This window comes from Carassius carassius, chromosome 41 (assembly GCF_963082965.1).
Source record: "Carassius carassius chromosome 41, fCarCar2.1, whole genome shotgun sequence".
In the NCBI taxonomy this organism is placed as follows: domain Eukaryota; kingdom Metazoa; phylum Chordata; class Actinopteri; order Cypriniformes; family Cyprinidae; genus Carassius; species Carassius carassius.
In genome coordinates, this window is record NC_081795.1 from 8,405,107 (window position 1) to 8,426,895 (window position 21,789).

The 21,789-nt window shown below is 39.4% G+C and overlaps 1 protein-coding gene across 8 annotated transcripts in view; it reads left to right on the top strand.

Annotated features, from left to right (window-relative positions):
- LOC132123564 (RNA-binding protein Musashi homolog 2-like) overlaps nucleotides 1-21,789 on the top strand; it is a 275,563-nt gene that overhangs the window by 245,830 nt on the left and 7,944 nt on the right. For 5 of the 8 annotated variants that reach the window (XM_059534264.1, XM_059534263.1, XM_059534265.1 and 2 more), the window contains 2 exons: nucleotides 9,780-9,959; nucleotides 20,415-20,569. In XM_059534264.1, coding sequence (XP_059390247.1) covers nucleotides 9,780-9,959; nucleotides 20,415-20,569 — 335 coding nt within the window. The remainder of the gene's footprint in view (nucleotides 1-9,779; nucleotides 9,960-20,414; nucleotides 20,570-21,789) is intronic. The other 3 variants (XM_059534269.1, XM_059534270.1, XM_059534271.1) reach the window with 1 other exon arrangement.

A 21,789-nucleotide genomic window follows, 5' to 3' on the forward strand; every position in this document is an offset into this window, starting at 1 on the left:
GACATTACTAAATGGGCCCAGGAATACTTTCAGAAACCACTGTCGGTAAACACAATCCGCCGTGCCATCAGCAGATGCCAACTAAAGCTCTATCATGCAAAAAGGAAGCCATATGTGAACATGGTCCAGAAGCGCCGTCGTGTCCTGTGGGCCAAGGCTCATTTAAAATGGACTATTTCAAAGTGGAATAGTGTTTTATGGTCAGACGAGTCCAAATTTGACATTCTTGTTGGAAATCACGGACGCCGTGTCCTCCGGGCTAAAGAGGAGGGAGACCTTCCAGCATGTTATCAGCGTTCAGTTCAAAAGCCAGCATCTCTGATGGTATGGGGGTGCATAAGTGCATACGGTATGGGCAGCTTGCATGTTTTGGAAGGCTCTGTGAATGCTCAAAGGTATATAAAGGTTTTAGAGCAACATATGCTTCCCTCCAAACAACGTCTATTTCAGGGAAGGCCTTGTTTATTTCAGCAGGACAATGCAAAACCACATACTGCAGCTATAACAACAGCATGGCTTCGTCGTAGAAGAGTCCGGGTGCTAACCTGGCCTGCCTGCAGTCCAGATCTTTCACCTATAGAGAACATTTGGCGCATCATTAAACGAAAAATACGTCAAAGACGACCACGAACTCTTTAGCAGCTGGAAATCTATATAAGGCAAGAATGGGACCAAATTCCAACAGCAAAACTCCAGCAACTCATAGCCTCAATGCCCAGACGTCTTCAAACTGTTTTGAAAAGAAAAGGAGATGCTACACCATGGTAAACATGCCCCGTCCCAACTATTTTGAGACCTGTAGCAGAAATCAAAATTGAAATGAGCTCATTTTGTGCATAAAATTGTAAACTTTCTCAGTTTAAACATTTGCTATGTTATCTATGTTCTATTGTGAATAAAATATTGGCTCATGTGATTTGAAAGTCTTTTAGTTTTCATTTTATTCAAATGTAAAAAACGTCCCAACTTTTCCGGAATTCGGGTTGTATTATCACTGTTTAAAACAGAAAGTTTTTTTTCAAGATTCTTTAGTGGTTCAGAAGAACAGCATTTATTTAAAATATTAACCTTTTATTACACAGTAAATGTCACTTTTGATCAATTTAATACAAGATATTTAATACAATTGTTATTATGTTTTATAGAGAGAGAGAGAGAGAGAGAGAGAGTAAAATAGTTATTCTTGAGAATAAAATATGACGGACTTGGAATTCTCGAGTGCATAACTTTAGTCTGTAATGTGGGTTGATTAGGGTCTTAATTCTAATTTTGAAACCAAAAAAAACTAAAAGAGTTGCAACCCAAAGAAGATTGAGAACCCCTGATTTAAAGACTGATACTCCACATATTTGAGTCATCCTTTTATGATTATTTATTGCCAGTAAGGTAATAAAATGAACGAGACACATACTTTAGCTAGGCCAAAGGGTGTGTGTAATTCGAATGTCTTCGTTGGTTACCGACTGGGCCTCTCTGTGTCAGTTTGGTCCATGAAACAGATCATCACGTAGCAATTGATCATTATGCTTCGGTTAACAAGGACTGATCAGCAGATATTTTGTTCTATGGTCTTGTAAGATGTTCATTACAAGCTACTTTTCAGATCGGTTTAGCATTTTAAACTGATTGTGATTGTTAAATGTACATAAATTCACTTCAAGGTATTACAGCATGTTTGCTAAAGCCAGTACATACTGCAGAAGCTCATAAAATGGCATGTATCTGCACCCCAGATTTCATCTAGCATTTGAATGTGGCATGCAAACTTTTTTTATTTGTGTATCAATGATCATAAAAACATCCACAAACCGACCCTGTTGATGTGTTGGTGTGTAGGACGCTAGGCCAATGGTCACGTTTCTGTTGTTTCTCTCTTGTTTGGTTTGGTCCTGCTGAAAGCCAGTATGTGTAAGTCTGAGACAACACCAGTTGACTTCTTCTCTCCACACTGTCCTCTGGTCACACTCCAGCGGAAGGTTTGTCCCTGCTCCTGTAGTTCCCCCTTTCCTTCCTCTTTCTCTCTCAATTGTATAATGTGTCCTCTTATTTATGTATTCTTTGTCTTGGGTTTCAGTATTATTTTTATACCATTTTCCTTTTTTTTGTGCAAACTGCAGTGCTCGAAGGGATAGTTCATTACTCACTCTCAAGTTGTTTAAAATCTGTGTGACTTTCCTCTTTCAGATTAATACAAAAAGAAAAAATTTAATCTTTGTTCATGCAATTACAATGTATGGGGACTGAAGCTTCTAAAAATAAACATCATAAAAGCGATGCATACTTAAAAAAAATAAAAAAAAAAAAAGACTATGCATTATGTTATTATTTATGTATTATTTATTATTTATTTATTGTATTATAATTTATGTACTATTATGGTTTTTATTAATATTTTAAATTAGCTTTAATTTTTACAGTTTCAGTTTTAATTTTAATTTTAGTGTAATATAAAAAAATTTGTTCTGTGCTTTTCATTATTTCATGTCTTTTTATATTTATATATATATATATATATATATATATATATATATATATATATACACATACACATAGATTACTATTTAGGATTAATATTAATTTCAGTTTTTTTGTTGCTTTAACTCATTTCAGTTTCCAAGGTATTTCTAATTTATCTAAAATTTAAATTTTATTTAACTTTTGTTTAAAAATTTTTTTTTTTTTTTTTTAAATAGTTTGTTTTAATGATAATTAAACTTGGTTTTGTAAACGGATCATGTATATTTTTATTGAATATGTTAATCCAGTTCACAAAATGATTAATTCACAGTCCAGTCAAACCAAATTTGTGATCTTTTTATGGTGCTTTTCCATCCTTTTTTAAAGCGTAAATTCTCCAGACCTCATTCACAGTCTTGGAACAACATGAGGGTGAGTAAATAAAGAAGTGTCGTTTTGAATTAACTAATCCTTTAAAACTTGTCAATACTTCATTCTTTATTCCACCCACCTTACGTATATTTTTTTGTTCTCGCCTTTTTTATTTCAGTCTTTTTTCTCAATCTTTGGCATTTCTCTCTGCTTCTTTTTTTTAACCTATATGTGTCTGCTAGTTGACTGCATGCCTCTCTAGTGGTTCTGGTAGAGACTGTAGGTGGTCATGTCTGTTAACTTGTATTTGGAAAGAATGCATTATGTCCATCATCTTCTGATGCTGAGAAAGAAAAAAAAAAGCTTTTTACATATTTTCGCGTGTATACCCATTCAGCTTGAAGAGGAGAAGGAGGTGTAAAATGATATCTGACTTATGGAGATCTCCTGCAGTATGTGTCAGAATGAACCGAGTGTTTATAGAATGACATTCTGGCAGTGCCGCCCCACTTCCTCTCAGCTCTTTGTTAAATGGTGAGAGATGACTCACAGGAGATGCAGAAATTTATCTGACACTGCACATCTCCCAAAAGCACATCCTAGAACTGGAGACCTGACAACCTCAGCTCACCTGGGCCGGGGACAAAGAGCCACTGGTGTCCCTGAGGCAAGGCTTGTCCCTCCAGCTTCTTTCAGGCTCTGCCATCCCTTCCATCTGTTCTTCTTTCCTTCTACAGTGAGGTTAAAGTACAGCGTGTGTGCGCTCGCGTGCGAGTTAGAGAAGTAGGCGCCACAGAAAACCTGTGTCACTCTCCATTAGCTGTCGTATCCTGACAGACAGGCCCTGGACTGCAGCTGTGTCTGCCTCATTCGCCGAGGTGTCCGCAGGTGCAATCTAGGCCAGACCGCCTCTACGGTGCCAGCCGGCCATGCTGCAAATATGAAACGCACTTCATACTTGTCTGTCACGCTCCTGATGAAGATAGATGTATGTTTTCACCATCTTGCGGCTGGCTAGCTGTCCGTTTCTCCACTCCACCTATGCACAGTGGTGTGAGCGCTAGTCACAAAACATGGTTTTCATTTGTCGTTGGCATAATTCTTTAGGATTTGCAAGCTTAAATGTTAAAACGTTATCTGTAGACAATCTATGCCTTCTTCAGCTAGAAGGGACATTTTGTTATAATTACTAAATATACGACTAGAAAATACCATCTCTGAATGGAGAGTGATGCTTTGTGGAGGCAGCAAAGAGCGATTGTAATTCTTTAAAGATGACATAGGTGGATATGAGGTTGCTAATTGAGGATGTTCCCTAATTTGCAGGCACTTTTGACAAGTTTATTGGCACCTTAGTTGATGATGCGTTAGAAAGGAAGAGTGCTACTGTCTTTATTCAAGTGGAGAGAGATTGAGAGACGAAGAGATAAAACATAATGTCTCTGAGTATGGAATTGCAGGGTCAGTGCTTTTTATAGAACGACAGTCTGTTTTTGTTCGAGTGTACGGATTCCCTCTCTGCGACTGACATTTCTGCCTGGAGTAGATGATTGTGTGAAATGCTATTTCCAAGGCAGGCCGCAGTCCTTGAGCTTTAAAAAAAAAGTGTTTGAAAGTCACATCGCGAAATGTCAGCTTTTCCATCGTTCCCCCATGAAAAGACTCTGTAAATGGCAGTATTTCGCTAACATCAGCAGGCTAATTGTGGTAATAGACTGCTGACAGGTCAGGTGTGAGCCGTTCTGACTGCACTGAGCCTGATCCAAGCAGAGAAAGAGGGGTTTTTTTTCACCTTCTTCAGTAGCGACAAACTCTACATGAGGTTAAATTGCAATGCAAACAGATTTTAGTTTTACGAAGACTTTTCTGCTGGACGAACAGAATTTTGTGTCAGTGTCTCTGAAACACAGAACTCATCTCAGTTGAATAATTTCCTCAGTAACTGGTCTGATTGATTTGACTTCTTGTACTCATGTGAATAAGAAATGAAGCAGAAAGTGAGGAGTTAGCAGACAAAAACATCTCAATAGTTTTTTTTTCTATGTTTGTTTGTTTAATTAATTAATTAGTTCATTTATTTAGTTTAGTTGTTGCTTTTGCTTTTAGTTTAGCTTGTGTGTGGGGGGGGGGGGTGTATTTATTTTTATTTTTTTGTTTTGATTTGTGTTTTGTAGGTTTTTTTTCTTTGTTTTATTTAGCATTTTGTTGCTTTTGTTGTGGTTTGTATTTTTCTCAGATTTTATTTAATTTTATGTTTTGTTTAGATTTTTTGAAGGGGGGGGGGGGGGTTGTTTTTTGTTTATTTTTTATTGTGCAGTATTGTGTACTGCAGTGTGATGCTGATTTGACTGTATATGACAATGTCAGATGTTGACAGATAAAATCTGTCACAGTGTTTTCCGGTAAATAGCACTCCAAACATAGATGTATCTTCCTCCTATCTAGAGCTTTAGCACTTTATTTTCCCTACAGCCTTACAGATCAATACAAGCAGGCCTATGGATGATTTGCCCAAAAAACATTTTAACCAAGTAGATGTTTGTGTAAGAGGAAAGATGACTGCCTGAGGCCCTGTAGTACTATCCTGAGGGCTAGCATTCACAGTTACTGTCCATTTTGACAAATAAGGAGTAACTCAGGACAGGAAATCGCAGTTTGATAAGAGATGTGTTTAACCAAAAATGAGTCACTTTATATTTTATTGCTGCCAAGGTCTTATTCTTTACTTATGACTTCCTCATTTTTTGTGTTCAACCGACTGTATAATTAATTTAAAAATATCTTTCATTTAATGAAACTTATTATATTGACCAATCTTGCCCATGGCCTGATATTGCACTGGCTGTCAACTGATGCAGTCCTGACTTTAATGCGACTAGAAAAAAAGTCTACCCACCACTGTGTTGCTGCATGTATGACAAATTGCCCCTCTCTGTTCATTAAACAGCTGATAAAAGGGCCTCTTATTTATGTATTCATGTATTTATGTTTCTGTTTCTTGATGCTGCAGCGGTGGGGTGAGTAAAAAGCAACCAGTGCTTTCATCTCAGCAACAGCTCTGAAGCACCCAGATGGGCTTCATAATGGTGCGGTTGACAACCTTCCAGAGTGCATCCATTCTGAGCTCGCTCCCACGTCGACCCCCCGTCCCTCCCCTTGCTGGGGGGTCCGGGCTCAGTGCAGATGTTGCCCAGACAAAGGCACATCTGGATGACCTACTCCCAGCTGTTCAGACACGACCTCGGAGTGTGTTCACGGGCCTCCGTGCAGCTCACAGGGGCAGAATGATGAATAGACGAGGTGCTGTTGTACGCCCACCACGAGCGAAAGCTTCACGTTTCTGTATCGCTATTCATCAAGTCAGGGGAAGTGAGTTTTCGTATCTATCATCTGTCAACGATGTACACGCTCCCCCCAAACCTGCCATTATAGAGTAATTAGATTTCTCTTTGAGCGAAGGGGAGAGGCCCATTGTACACAACACAGTACTGTATTTGTTTTTGTAGAAGGAGAAGAGAAGATATTAAGCTTTTTGTGTAGTTTGATTGTGGAGTTGCAGTTAAAGGAAGTGTTTGTGGTGCCTATTAATGGAAGGACACACATTGTCGCATGTAAAACTCACACCCTGCGTCCTCGCTTCATCCTGGAGTTATTCACAGAGGCATAAAACATTCCAAGTGCTATTCTCTGTCTGATTGGCAGCGTACAATACCGTGGAGCATCACGGAGGAGCCATTATTGTGGCAACTTTTGATGTTTAAAAATGGCAGTGTTTAATTTAGCTCCACTTTTTTTTTTCCTCACTTCCACTTGGTCAAAGTGAATCATTTGCATGCGCTTAGAGAGAGAATTAGCTGGCGAAGGTAATCAAGCAGCCCCATTCCGCCAGATGGCTTTCTCTATAGACAGTAAATGGGCACTTTTTAACTGCATTTTATTCTGTGTTTCTGTTTCAGATAGCACTGCCATTGGACGTGATCTACCTGGATAATAAACGTAATTTCTGCAGGCTGTTATTAGATAAGACCTTTCCTGCCACTGCATTAAAACGAACAGCCATTCAGGTCTAATTTTCTATGTCAATGCAAACAAAGAAACCAGGTGTGTTTGTTGTACGTGCAGTAATGCTGTATTTTGTGTCCGACCGTTCCCACTCCACAGAAATTAGGCGGACTATTTATGTAGATTGCGGCAGGACACCGCCATTTTCGTGCACGGCAGGGCCGGGGAGCGTTAAACAAAAAAGACGTCTCTGTGCCCCTCCACCCTTTCTTGGCGGGGACTCGGCAGGCTGTGCCACACGCGCCTGTAAAAGGTCTTCATTTGTTCGTTGTTAAAGATCTAATTAGGAAGAAGAGGGGAAACAGGACGGGATGGCAGCTTGTCTAATTAAGAGGCGCGTCCAGGGTTCCCTTTGAACCTCAAGGACGCCCATCTATTAGAGAGGCCCATCAAAAATGGATTCAGCCTAAGTGCATTTTTGGTTGCTTTCCTTAAATGATTAAAGATGTGTGCACTGGAATGGGCTTTCCCCTCCTCTCTGGGAAGCCGAAATACTTGAAGATTCTGAGCAGACCTCAGGCATTTCCTTCATTTTTGCACAGTTAGCGGGAGAGAACTTGAACGTCGGGATGCATCTGTGATGCATTTATTCACGTTTGGGAGTGTAGGTACTGGCAGGATGGGGATTTTCATGCTCGTTTCTGTTTACTGTTGTAAGCATCTTTTCAGTGCTTGTGCCTATGAATGTTTCCGGTCTGTTTTGGCAGTCCCTGAAACAGAATGCAAAAACAGAAATTTGCAACACCCATTTTATTTAGCTTTTTCTTGGAAAGACGCCTGAGAAAGGTACACTACATAGTCAAAAATACGTGGACAGCAAACACCACATCTGTATGTGCTTGTTGAACATTTAATTCCAAAACCATTGGCATTAATGGGGAGTCAGTCCTACCTGACAACTTTTCTCAAAGGTCTTCAATAGGGGTTCAATTTTGGGGTTTGTGTAAGCCAGTCAATTTCCTCCACACCTTATCCTTAAAACCATATCCTTATATATTTTGCTTTGGTGTACCTCATTCTACTTTATATGTTTGTGTAAGGAGATTTCAGTTTAATATTTATTTGTCATATTCATTCATTTAGTTAGTTTTACTCATTTTAATAAATGAAAACAACATGTTATTGACCAGTGCCTAATTAAACCAAATATTCTCCAATTTATTTATAAAAAAAAAAAAAAAAAAATACTTAATTCAAAAACAACCTTTGAAAACGGTCCTTGTTGTGAAGACGCAAGGTCCTAAAAAATAGGTTCAGTGAGTTGTTGCGGAAAGAGTATAATCACAATATGACTTCGACATTCTTCGTTAATGAAGACTAAATAAAAAAGAATAAAAAAAACTTTGTTTACGAATATTTTTGTTTGAGATTTACACTTATGTCCAGCTACTTTAGGCCATGTAGTGTATTAGCAATACCAACAAATATCTGGGTCTTTAACAAATGTGTTTGGTGACCAGAAATGCAACCATTGTTGTTTCTCCATTAGAGCAGACTCAAGGTTTGGGCTGAGGTGAACAGTCTGCAGATAAGAGGTGGATAATTCATGAGTGATTGGAGAAGGTCAGAGCAGTGCAGTTACAGCCTATGAGAGAATCAACATTCCTTTCTCTTTTCTTTTATTTATATTTCTTTATCACTCCCTCAACTCTTCTTAAATGTAGGCTGGCATAGACCTCATTTGTTCTGCTGTGTATATCTGAGATCTGAAACTAATTAAAGCAGAGGAAAAGAAAGAAGTATCTCACCAAGGCTGCTCTAATGAGAGCTCTCTGGGCTGATAGGTTGGATGATATAAAGCTCTAGCAGAGGGGCTATATTGACTATTTATAAACATTTAGCACAGGTACACTGGAGTTCTGCGACTTCCTTCCATCCCTCTCTTTAACACCTTCCCTCAAGTTCACAGTTTCACGTCTGTAACAACAGCAGGCAGTGCAGGATGGGGTCAACTTAATTACACCCCATCATCTATGGATAATTTTCAGGTCTTCTTCTCAGCTATAAGGATACATCTTCTCATATTTATCTGCTTTTCACTCAGAGAGAGTGATAGACGTTAGGTTGATAATGTAATAGTTGTTTTTCATTTATATATATAATCAACATTTTGGGAATTAGTATTTAATTTAATTTATATTTATTTGTGTGCAATGGCCCCAAAAAGTATTTAGATGCTAAAGTCACCATTTAAATGTCAGATTATCATTGCGTTAGATATGAAATATCAAACAGTGGCATCAAATGGTGATGTTTTTAATGATGTTGTAGTTGTTTTCCAAAATTACTTTACCAGAAAGTGTTTAAATAATCTTTATCTTAATTTTGAACTTTATAAAAACCTGCTCTGTGGTTTCGGTTAACCAAATAACAAGGATATCAGACAGTGGTATTCTAGTCAATTTTCTGCTTGTTGTATTTGTGAATGCTGAATCCAAATTAGCATGTCAAATGATGAGTGTTCCTTTTTCAGAACATTTATTAAGGTCATTCAGTTTTTATGTAATCATCAAATACAAGTTTTTTTAAACCACAACTTCCGTTGTGCTTATTTGATCTGTTAATGTGTCAGTACCTCCATCTGCAGCAGACCCAAGTATTTCTATTAGTATAGTGTTAACTGGCGGCCAGGAAGTCTTCACACACTCACCGTCACATTCACACAGTCACATTCACACACACACACACACAATCAGGAAGGGGGAAACAGCGAGATGTGGCTTTACAAATTCACCATCTATTATCCCAGTGTACACTGCATTATACAACCATACAAGTCAGATATTAAGCATTGCTTCATAACATTACTATGCAAAGTCCTATTTCAGCAAATGATGGAGTCCCACCCCTCCTCCCTTCCTCCTCCTCCCCTGTACTGTATCTCCCAGGTTTCCCCGATTACGGTTTCTATTCCTCGCCAAGTGACCAACGGGGGCCCCCCTTCTCCTTTGCGGACTATGGCTCCCTGGGCCCCCAGGCGGCTCAGATGCTGCAAAGCGAGCATGCCACATCAGCCTGCAACTCCCCTCTCCAGCACCTGGCCAGCCCGGATCAGTATAAGAGCCCAGGTGTGTACCCGCCTCTCCTTCATTCAGTGATTAATTTGATTCATGTGTTTTATTCATCACCCTGCCATTCATTAAAACAAGAAAGAGAGAGAGATGAGAAGGGAAAGCGAGGGATTTGCTGCATGTTTAATTGTGGTGGCACTGTCATTTTGCCTGTGGATTTGAGGGAGTGTATATATATGTGAGTTTGGTTACGTGGGTGCTAATGCATATGTACTGTTGAGATATATCCAATTCGGCTGCGGACACAGTCCCTGTGCAATTAACCGGGAGATGCGACATATGTTCATGCTTGCCAGTTAATATCTCGTGCAGTACTGTACATACTCAGACACGTACAGTACAGACCAAAAGTTTGGACACACCTTCTCATTCAAAGAGTTTTCTTTATTTTCATGACTATGAAAATTGTAGATTCACACTGAAGGCATCAAAACTATGAATTAACACATGTGGAATTATATATGGAATTATATACATAACAAAAAAGTGTGAAACAACTGAAAATATGTCATATTGTAGGTTCTTCAAAGTAGCCACCTTTTGCTTTGATTACTGCTTTGCACACTCTTGGCATTGATAAGCTTCAAGAGGTAGTCACCTGAAATGGTCTTCCAACAGTCTTGAAGGAGTTCCCCGAGAGATGCTTAGCACTTGTTGGCCCTTTTGCCTTCAGTCTGCGGTCCAGCTCACCCCTAAACCATCTCGATTGGGTTCAGGTCCGGTGACTGTGGAGGCCAGGTCATCTGGCGCAGCACCCCATCACTCTCCTTCTTGGTCAAATAGCCCTTGATGCCTTCAGTGTGACTCTACAATTTTCATAGTCAAGAAAATAAAGAAAACTCTTTGAATGAGAAGATGTGTCCAAACTTTTGGTCTGTACTGTGTATATATATATATATATATATATATATATATATATATATATATATATATTTATTTATTACACAGCCATCGGCTCTATACAGCTCAACTGTCAGCCTGCTGTCATGTAATAAATGATATCCAAACATCCAGCGTAATGTACATGAGTATAAAATGACAAACTATTTTTTGGAAGCTGATTGTATCACATACTGAGATGTGTTGTTAAAGCATCCCCTTTTTTGTTGTATTTTTTGTTCTGTGTGCATTTTCATATACAGTGGCTACAAAATGTATTTAGACACTATTGAGAAAATGGAGATTCTGTCATCATTTAGTCACCCTCACATCATTCCAAACGTGTGTCTTAGGTTCTTCTGTGGAACACGAAAGAAAATACTGAGAAATGTCTCTGTTTTGTGTTCTGACTGGGAAAAAAACATCAACATGAGCTTGAGTAAATGATGATGGAAATTTAATATGTGGGTGAGCTATCCTTTTAAGTCACACTTTAAAATAAATTAATTTCTTTGCAGTATATGCAAAATGACAAACCAAGTGGTGTTTATTGTAAAGAAGGATAACACACTTATTTTCTTACTTTCAAGGTAAATATTTCATAATAATAAGTTTGTGAGATTTTAAATGATAAAACACTAGATTAAACTCGATGAGCATTTTCTGGTGGTCAAATGATACTGAAATAGTTCCATAGAAATTTCAGATGTAACAAGAAAAAAAAAATCCCCTTGCTTTGAGATTTTGTTATCTAATGCAAATAAGTTCAGGCATTTTAAATGTGGCTAAAGTGTTAAAATACTATTTGTGGCCACTGGATATATAATTACATAAAATAATAATGAAAATGGGAAGAGTGTGTGGATGAAAAAAAAATCTTGTTTGAAAGCACATTTAAAGGGAAGAATTTTGCTATTCAAACTCTTGGCACATTTTTTAATGATTCATGCTAGTGAACCACAGAACTGATGCTCAGCCCTCTTAAAAACAGTAGTGCTCCACTTTATATTCAGTAGCCTGTAGTTCAAAGGAAGGCAGTCTTGAGATCTTGGCAATAAACAGCAACAAAAAAAAAGGTGCCGTCAGGAGCCATGATAATGACTAATAAACTGGCATGTGTGGATTAGACAGTTTGTGGTTCAGATCTCAGTTAGGGAATGCCAAGGAATGTTGACTGTATTAATGATTGTTGATTATAATGTTCTCTACATTTCTTTCAACCATGTGAGCAATAGACTTAACCTCCAAGATGTGTCCTTTTGGCAACACTTTCCTTTTCTTCTTTTAAATTAAAGTTTAATTGATTGCTTGCTGTAGACACATTGCACATAATAGGAGTTTTTGAAATAAATCCATCATAGATGGTTGTGACGAGTGGGGCGGGGCCGAGGGACATGGGAGCGAGGCCGGGGGAGTGATTGGAGATGAACTACACCTGTTCGTCCCACCGGTCTCGAGGCCCATGGAGGAGATGGAAGGATATAAAACTGGAGCGACGACAGTGAAGGATGAGAGAGGACCAGGCCTGGGCTTTTAGTTGTGTTTTGGTTTTTATTTTATGCGCACCAGTCGTCCGTGAGGGGCTGGTGCGCTGTTTTGTGTTTATTTTGTTATTAAAATGTTTTTGATTGTCCGCCGGTTCCCGCCTCCTTCTTCCGGATGAATATGAAGGTTGATATCGTTACAGTGGTGCCGAAGCCCGGGAGAAGGAGGGACGCGCTGCTGAAGATCCCTCGCCGCTGTGGTGAATCCGCGGTGCCATCGAGCTGGCGAGGAGTGTGCCGCCATGGACGCTCGAGGCGGTGGACTGGAGCGAGTTGCCGGGGACGGGCGAGCTCGCTACCGGCCGCCCACGATGTGGAGAGACGGCTGCCGTCCGTGAGGGAGCGGAGGAGTCGGCGCCGTTCGCCAGGTGGCCGGAGCCTGCTGCCTCCGCCGGAACGGGGAGGAGCAGGGAACGGGGGACTCCTGCCGGCTGCCCAAAACCGGAGGAGCCGTCGCCGTCCACCGGGCGGCGGAGGAGTGTCGTGCCGTCCGCCGAGGGCCGTCCAGTGCCACCGCCAGGCACCGCGGAGGAGATCACCCAGCTGGTGGAGGGCCGAGCAGCGGTGCGTCTGGGAACCGGAATTTTTTTTTTTTTTTTTTTTCCTCTCTCCCCTCTCTCGTCTCTGTCGCTCCTCCTTCCATCTCCTTTTCTCTCGCCTCGCCTGTCCTACCCCCAGGTTCCCGCAGGTCCCCGGGAGCGGCCCCCCCGGAGGGAGGGGGGGGGGGGGAGTAGAGCGCAGTCTCGGGAGTACCCCCCGGCCTGCGAGGGGCGATGGGGGTATGTGACGAGTGGGGCGGGGCCGAGGGACATGGGAGCGAGGCCGGGGGAGTGATTGGAGATGAACTACACCTGTTCGTCCCACCGGTCTCGAGGCCCATGGAGGAGATGGAAGGATATAAAACTGGAGCGACGACAGTGAAGGACGAGAGAGGACCAGGCCTGGGCTTTTAGTTGTGTTTTGGTTTTTATTTTATGCGCACCAGTCGTCCGTGAGGGGCTGGTGCGCTGTTTTGTGTTTATTTTGTTATTAAAATGTTTTTGATTGTCCGCCGGTTCCCGCCTCCTTCTTCCGGATGAATATGAAGGTTGATATCGTTACAATGGTAATGTGTATGAATTCATTTCACAGCAGTATTGAGCTACAAAAACAATTTCCTGATCTGTTAATGAGCACATCCCCATTGATGGCTTCTGGAGATATAAAAGACAATCAACATGTCTTATTACCGCTGGTCTGTTGGGAACACAGAAGTCAATCACAGCTCAGGACATGATGCTAACCAGGCCTGTCACTTACAGTGTGCTCCCCCCCCCCCCCCCCCCATTTTAGAAGCTTTTTATTCTTGACGAGGGAAAAGCTCATTCGAGTGTGTAAGCTTTGATCCAGATCGTTTCAAAAACTATTTTAAGACAGGAGTTAGGAGAACTTATGACGCATGTCATCATTTGTCTGACACCCTGCTGTTATTAGAGCCTTTCATAATGTGTTTGCTCAATTCATATTGACCACCGAAATCATTTTAATCCGTTTTGTTTGTTTGTTTTCAGTAAAAAAATAAAATAAATAAATCTGAGATTAATTTATCTAAAAGAAATTTGTTGTTGTTCAAAAATACAGTATATACATGTTGAATTAAGCATATTTTAGTCAGTGTTTTTATTATTATTAAGAATAAATCTCTCAATTGTACTGAAAATAATTATTCTGAAAACATTAATAATGTATTTCAGGATATATTCTCTGGAAATAATTGTCAAGAAAGCATTTTTTATCTTATACATTTTTTGTTTGCTTACTTTTATATTTTTAAATAGAATTTGCTTTTGAAGTAATTGCTTTTTCTTTTAAAGATGTTTTTAATATTTTTACTGGACAACAAGACAAAAATATTGATTACTAAATTATTTTATTAATGTAATATTTGACATTATAGTGGGCAAACAGGTGGCGACAGCCATTTTCCCTTTCACTCAGATCTAGGCAGACATGCATGCTTTTCCCTCATCCCTAGAAGTAGCTGATGCTATTTTGAAACACTGACATTTAGAAGTGAGAGCTCTGACTGTAGAGCTGTTCACCTGTCCTGTTGTCTGTGTTCTCATTTGTGTGAAAAGCAGAAGGATTGTGTGAGTCTGCCTCGTTCGGTTTACCCACGGCGGCATATTGCCCCCTATCTAACATATTTGCTGTCTTACATGAGCCCTGAAGGCTAATATTCCATTCACACAGATATCTTTTACCCTCCTGAGTTTTTTGGAGGCTGCTGCAGTAATAGACTCCCCCCTCAATGGGCGCTGATCTGAAGGCCTCCGTCTGTGGAGGAACTTGATTTAATATTCGCTTATTAATGGAAGTGTCATAGAGGGCCGTGTGTAGGAGAAAAATTGAGCATGGCACAGCAAGGGGCCTCAAAGTTTCTGAGAGCGTTCATTTAATATAATTCATGCATTTGTTTTTATTTACCTTAATTCGCCTCTCAACAGCAATGAAATGGAAGGGTCGTCTGCAAATGACAGCAGCCATAGCTCAAGTGGTCTGATATAATTAGGCTAATTGTAATTTCCCCCTCCTTGCTTCTTTTACACATTTGTCAGTATTTCTGCTCTGTGGATTTGTGTTTAGGTTCAGAAGTTTGGGCAAACAAACTTTGTGGTCAGGATCCCCAAGTTAATTTCGTATTATTTATAATAATAATAAGAATAATTCCTTACATTTATATAGTGCTTTTCTAGGCACTCAAAGCGCTTTACATAGTGAGGAGGTATCTCCCCATCCACCACCACCTGGAAGATGCGACGGCAGCCATATTGCGCCAGAACGCCCACCACACACCAGCTTACTGGTGGAGAGGAGACAGAGTGATGAAGCCAATCAGCAGATATGGGGATTGTTAGGAGGCCATGATGGTCGGAGGACAATGAGCGAATTTAGCCAGGATGCAGAGGTCACACCTCTACTCTTTTCAAAAGACTTCCTGGGATTTTTAATGACCACAGAGAGTCAGGACCTCGGTTTAACGTCTCATTCGAAGGACGGTGCTTGTTGATCGTATAGTGTCCCCATCACTACACTGGGGTACTAGGACCCACACAGACCTCAGGGTGAGCACTGGCCTCACTAGCACCTCTTCCAGCAGCAAACTAGTTTTTCCAGGAGGTCTCCCATCCAGGTACTGACCAGGCTCAGCCCTGTTTAGCTTCAGTGGGCAACCGTTCTTGGGCTCCAGGGTGATATGGCTGGCGGCAATATAGTATTTATGTACTATAATATATATGTTGTTTTTTTTATATATTACTTTTTATTACTATTAATATTATAATTTATTTATTTTTATTACAGCTTTAGTTTTAGTTCAGCTTTAGTTTTTATTTATTTATAGGTAGCAAATGTAGTGCTATTTAATTATCCCACAACATAATTTAATATCCACTTGCGAGTGCAAGAGGCTTAGATCTTTATAATGATACATGGTTTGTCAAGATTAAATTTGTCCAGTTTCATTTAATCTATTCATAAACACTGACACGTGCAAGTTGAGAAGCTTTCAGGACGAGGGCGTCGGGTGCAGGCTAAGAGGTTAAACAGTTTATTAGGAACAATCAAAGCTGACTTTCAAACTTAATTTTTTTGCATCATTACTCCAGCCACACAATCCTTCAGAAATCCTTTTAACAATATTATTTTCTAAAAAAAAAAAAACACATTTATTGTTATTATTATTATCATCATTATTATTATTATTACAACCCGAATTCCGGAAAAGTTGGGACGTTTTTTAAATTTTAATAAAATGAAAACAAAGACTTTCAAATCACATGAGCCAATATTTTATTCACAATAGAACATAGATAACATAGCAAATGTTTAAACTGAGAAAGTTTACAATTTTATGCACAAAATGAGCTCATTTCAATTTTGATTTCTGCTACAGGTCTCAAAATAGTTGGGACGGGGCATGTTTACCATGGTGTAGCATCTCCTTTTCTTTTCAAAACAGTTTGAAGACGTCTGGGCATTGAGGCTATGAGTTGCTGGAGTTTTGCTGTTGGAATTTGGTCCCATTCTTGCCTTAAATAGATTTCCAGCTGCTAAAGAGTTCGTGGCCGTCTTTGACGTATTTTTCGTTTAATGATGCGCCAAATGTTCTCTATAGGTGAAAGATCTGGACTGCAGGCAGGCCAGGTTAGCACCCGGACTCTTCTACGACGAAGCCATGCTGTTATTATAGCTGCAGTATGTGGTTTTGCATTGTCCTGCTGAAATAAACAAGGCCTTCCCTGAAATAGACGTTGTTTGGAGGGAAGCATATGTTGCTCTAAAACCTTTATATACCTTTCAGCATTCACAGAGCCTTCCAAAACATGCAAGCTGCCCATACCGTATGCACTTATGCACCCCCATACCATCAGAGATGCTGGCTTTTGAACTGAACGCTGATAACATGCTGGAAGGTCTCCCTCCTCTTTAGCCCGGAGGACACGGCGTCCGTGATTTCCAACAAGAATGTCAAATTTGGACTCGTCTGACCATAAAACACTATTCCACTTTGAAATAGTCCATTTTAAATGAGCCTTGGCCCACAGGACACGACGGCGCTTCTGGACCATGTTCACATATGGCTTCCTTTTTGCATGATAGAGCTTTAGTTGGCATCTGCTGATGGCACGGCGGATTGTGTTTACCGACAATGGTTTCTGAAAGTATTCCTGGGCCCATTTAGTAATGTCATTGACACAATCATGCCGATGAGTGATGCAGTGTCGTCTGAGAGCCCGAAGACCACGGGCATCCAATAAAGGTCTCCGGCCTTGTCCCTTACGCACAGAGATTTCTCCAGTTTCTCTGAATCTTTTGATGATGTTATGCACTCTAGATGATGAGATTTGCAAAGCCTTTGCAATTTGACGTTGAGGAACATTGTTTTTAAAGTTTTCCACAATTTTTTTACGCAGTCTTTCACAGATTGGAGAGCCTCTGCCCATCTTTACTTCTGAGAGATTCTGCTTCTCTAAGACAAAGCTTTTATAGCTAATCATGTTACAGACCTGATATCAATTAACTCAATTAATCACTAGATGTTCTCCCAGCTGAATCTTTTCAAAACTGCTTGCTTTTTTAGCCATTTGTTGCCCCCGTGCCAACTTGTTTGAGACCTGTAGCAGGCATTAAATTTTAAATGAGCTAATTAAGTGGATAAAAGTGTAAAATTTCTCAGTTTAAACATTTGCTACGTTATCTATGTTCTATTGTGAATAAAATATTGGCTCATGTGATTTGAAATTCCTTTAGTTTTCATTTTATTAAAATTTAAAAAACGTCCCAACTTTTCCGGAATTCGGGTTGTATTATTAATGTTGAAAAGAGCTGAGACTATTTTTTAGGGGGAATAAATTGAAAGAACAGCATTGTTTATTACATTTGTTACAGTTATCTTTATTTGTTACATTTATTTTATTTACATCAAGCTTTTGAATGGTATAGTATTGTATATTGTTATTGAAACTTCATAATATTTCACTTGATTATACATTTAGTCAGGAATTATAGTTTGGAAAAAGTCTTTGGAAAAAGTCTAACTAGTAAAATGTTTATACGTTATGTGAAAACTAGTACAAGTATATAAATAAATAAAAAGAGACTTACTCATGTTAACACGTTATGTGAAAACTAGTACAAGTATATAAATAAATAAAAAGAGACTTACTCATGTTAACACGTTATGTGAAAACTAGTACAAGTATATAAATAAATAAAAAGAGACTTACTCATGTTAACACGTTATGTGAAAACTAGTACAAGTATATAAATAAATAAAAAGAGACTTACTCATGTTTATGATCTCTGCTGAATAAAGTGCTTCATTCTTTTTTTTTCTGAGGGAATCCATTTCTCAAATCCTCAACCACATCACATCTTTTTGGGGTGAATTATGTCTTATTCCTCTCATCACGAAGCAAACAGTAAAATAAAAAAACTTGAAGAACAGTCTCGCTGCTTTTTCTTCTGTGTGGGCGTATTCAAGCCGCGCGCTTCAGTTTGAATCTGAATAGCGCGTTCAGTGCGGGGGCGTGGTCACATTAGATATAATGAAGGGAGACGTGAAAAACGGAAATCGCGTTGTTTTCATATGGATTACTTTATCACAGAATACTTGTTTTTGGCGGCACATGTTTAGTTTAAAAGTAGACATGTCAAGCTTTTTTAATATTGAAGTATATTTCTAGTATTCAAGGAGTTACAGTTCATTTCAATGACGTGTTTGTAAATGAAGATCAGGGCAGACAAAGGCTGCAGACAGCTGAGCGCATACGCGTTAATCGACTCCAGAGGGTTAAACTTATTTCAGTTAGTTGCAAAATTTCTATTTTAGATTCTATTTTTATCAACTTGATTTCGGTTAACAAAAGTTTTCTTGCCAACTGAGTAATCTTGGCTATCTTATTTCTTTTCCAGTGTGAAGCTCTATGTTTGTGAAACATCTTTCATAAAAACATAACACATAATTTCTCATATGTTTTGTGTTTTTAATGGTTTTTCTAGAGAAACCTTTAAGCACTATTAAATGTTTTGATAAACTTCTGATTCCACGAGTTGTTAGAAGGAAACCTATATCGCAACATCACTGATTAGAACTGCCTCTGTCACTTACATCAGCGAGGGTTAAACGCTCACACTTTATTTTAAGGTCAAAATATCACTATTAACAAACCATTAACTACAACTTTTGCCTCAATAAACTCCCAATTTGCTGATTTTAAAAGTTAGTAAGGTATTTGTTAAGTCTGGGTATTGAGTAGAATTAGGGATATAGAATATGCAGAATATGTGCTTTATAAGTGCTAATAAACAGCCAATATGTTCATAATAATAAGCAACTAGTTAATAGTAAGAATTGGTCCCTATACTAATGTGTTACTGGTTAAACTATCGTTCTTACAGTTTGACTTAAAATGTGTTTTGTGTTGTATTTCCTAGCAAACTGACCCAGCAGCATTTTATTTATTCACTAAAGTCCAGTTTTACTTGCAATTTGTGCTTGGTGAGTGTCTAATTTCATCTTCCGGGCTTCATCTTCAACAGTTTCTGCTTTCAGACACAAATGTAGTTTCGGCAAAAGTAAAGTCACGCTCGCAGTGGAGAGGAAACTCCATGATTCAGTCTTCAACGAGTTTTACCCAAGACACCCTCAGCAATTTTTGGGTTTCCAGGTGGCTGCTAGGCCTGATAGCCCCCTGACATTAACTGCCAGATAATCACCAGCATATATATTTAAAAAAAAAAAAATTGAGGAGGAGGAGAGAGACCATTTTCTCAATGACAGGTGTTGATTAGATAGGGGGTGTTGTGGCAAAATCCCTTGTGCAATTTTCAGAAAGGGACTGGAGAACCGGCAGTCAAATTTGAAGGAGGATGGGTTTAGAGCACTTGATATGAAATTGGGGGAAAAGGAGTGTACGGGAGCGGAGAGAGGGTGAGGTTATGATAATGAAAGGAACCTGCAAGGAAGCAATTCATTCTCTCTCACACATTTAAACATCACAAATTCCCTCAAGAGGTAAAAAAAAAAATATCATAGCTCTCCATCACACAGCAGTCCAGCTCACCTAAAACATAGTTGAGCAGCATGCATGCCATGTGAATGCTGGCAAGATGTGTCCGACACACATAAGTGTACTTTCATCTGCATGAATGATGAGATGTTTTGCTGCAGTAGTCGCTAGCTTGAGGTATAGCTGACTAGTTATGCAAAATGTGTGTGTATGTTTATGTGCAAGAATTTATGACCAGCTTCTTTATTTTTCATTTCGTACCTTTTGGATGAACCATAAAGACAACATTAGGCCACTATTCTTAAAACACCTTAGGAAGTATAGACATACACACGCAGTTTCCTTTCAAAATATGACTTTTTTTTGCTTATAGTGCATGCTTGTGCTAAACTTGTGTAGTTAGTAGTACTACACACCAGCAGTCCTGACTAGCAACCCTGCTCACATTACTGTTGCCACTGCTGCTTCTCCGGCAGGCACCAACCCGCCCCGGCCTGGAGCCTTTCATGGAGCCAGCAGTCCCGGGCCAGTGGCTGACCTGTACGGCCCCACCAGCCAGGACACCGGCGTGGGCAACTACATAAGCGCTGCTAGTCCCCAGCCCGGCTCCGGCTTCGGACACAGCATTGCTGTAAGTACCCTATTCACCTCCCTTATTGTTGCTCTGTTCTGTCCCACCTGATGCATTCACCAGCCTGCCGAGTTGGGGCTTTTAGACTCATGTACTCTAGCTGCTATTGTAGTTTTCTTTGCTGTAATTTTAGGGAAAAAAGACTAGATTGACAGCTCCTTTTGGAAAGTGAGCTATTGGCTTTATAAAATTCCTAGTAGAATAAATTTTGACATTTTAACTATTTGAATATTTTTAAATATCAAGAAGGAATTCACTAATAAAATCATTTAAAAAGCATTTTTATATCGTATAATATTAATATCAGTATTATAGATGCACTAGATGTCAGATTTATTTTAGCCCCCAGTTCAATTAATTGGGTAATAGTGCAAATACGCCCACAAAATAGTGCTTAATACAATTTGCATGGCACAATTCACAATTTTGCTGTCCTAAATGTAGCAGAAAAAAACTGCTTTGAAACATCTCAATAATGTCCAGTAGATTTACACAAACAATTACCAAGAAGCAGTAAGTAACAAACACATTGACATTTCAAAATATAAAGACTGAACTAGTGTTTTCTGGTAAAACATACTCTAATCTTTATTTATAACTTCGAAAATATTTTTTTTTTTACTGTATACCCAACTTGATCCATGCACCATACAAAATAAAATTCTATTTAAATAGAATCTTGCTGTAATTTGCTTATAAGAAAAAGTGAAAGTAAAGTGACATACAGCCAAGTATGGTGACCCATGCTCGGAATTCGTGCTCTGCATTTAACCCATCCGAAGTGCACACACACAGAGCAGTGAACACACACACACACACCCGGAGCAGTGGGCAGCCATTTATGCTGCAGCGCCCGGGGAGCAGTTGGGGGTTCAGTGCCTTGCTCAAGGGCACCTAAGTCATGGTATTGAAGGTGGAGAGAGAACTGTACATTCACTCCCCCCACCTGCAATTCCTGCCGGCCCGAGACTCGAACTCACAATCTTTCGAATGCGAGTCCAACTCTCTAACCATTAGGGCATGACGTCCCCCATAAATGAGGCATGTTTGAACAAAAAGAATGACAGTAATTTCACTTTTTTTGCGCTGCAGTACCTTTTACAAAAGTGGTGAAACTATTTAATGAATTCCCTCTGAAACATTAAACATTATCTAGCTAATAAATTCATTAGCTAATTAAAATAGTTAAAATGAAGTTTGTTCTGAAGGAATAAATATTT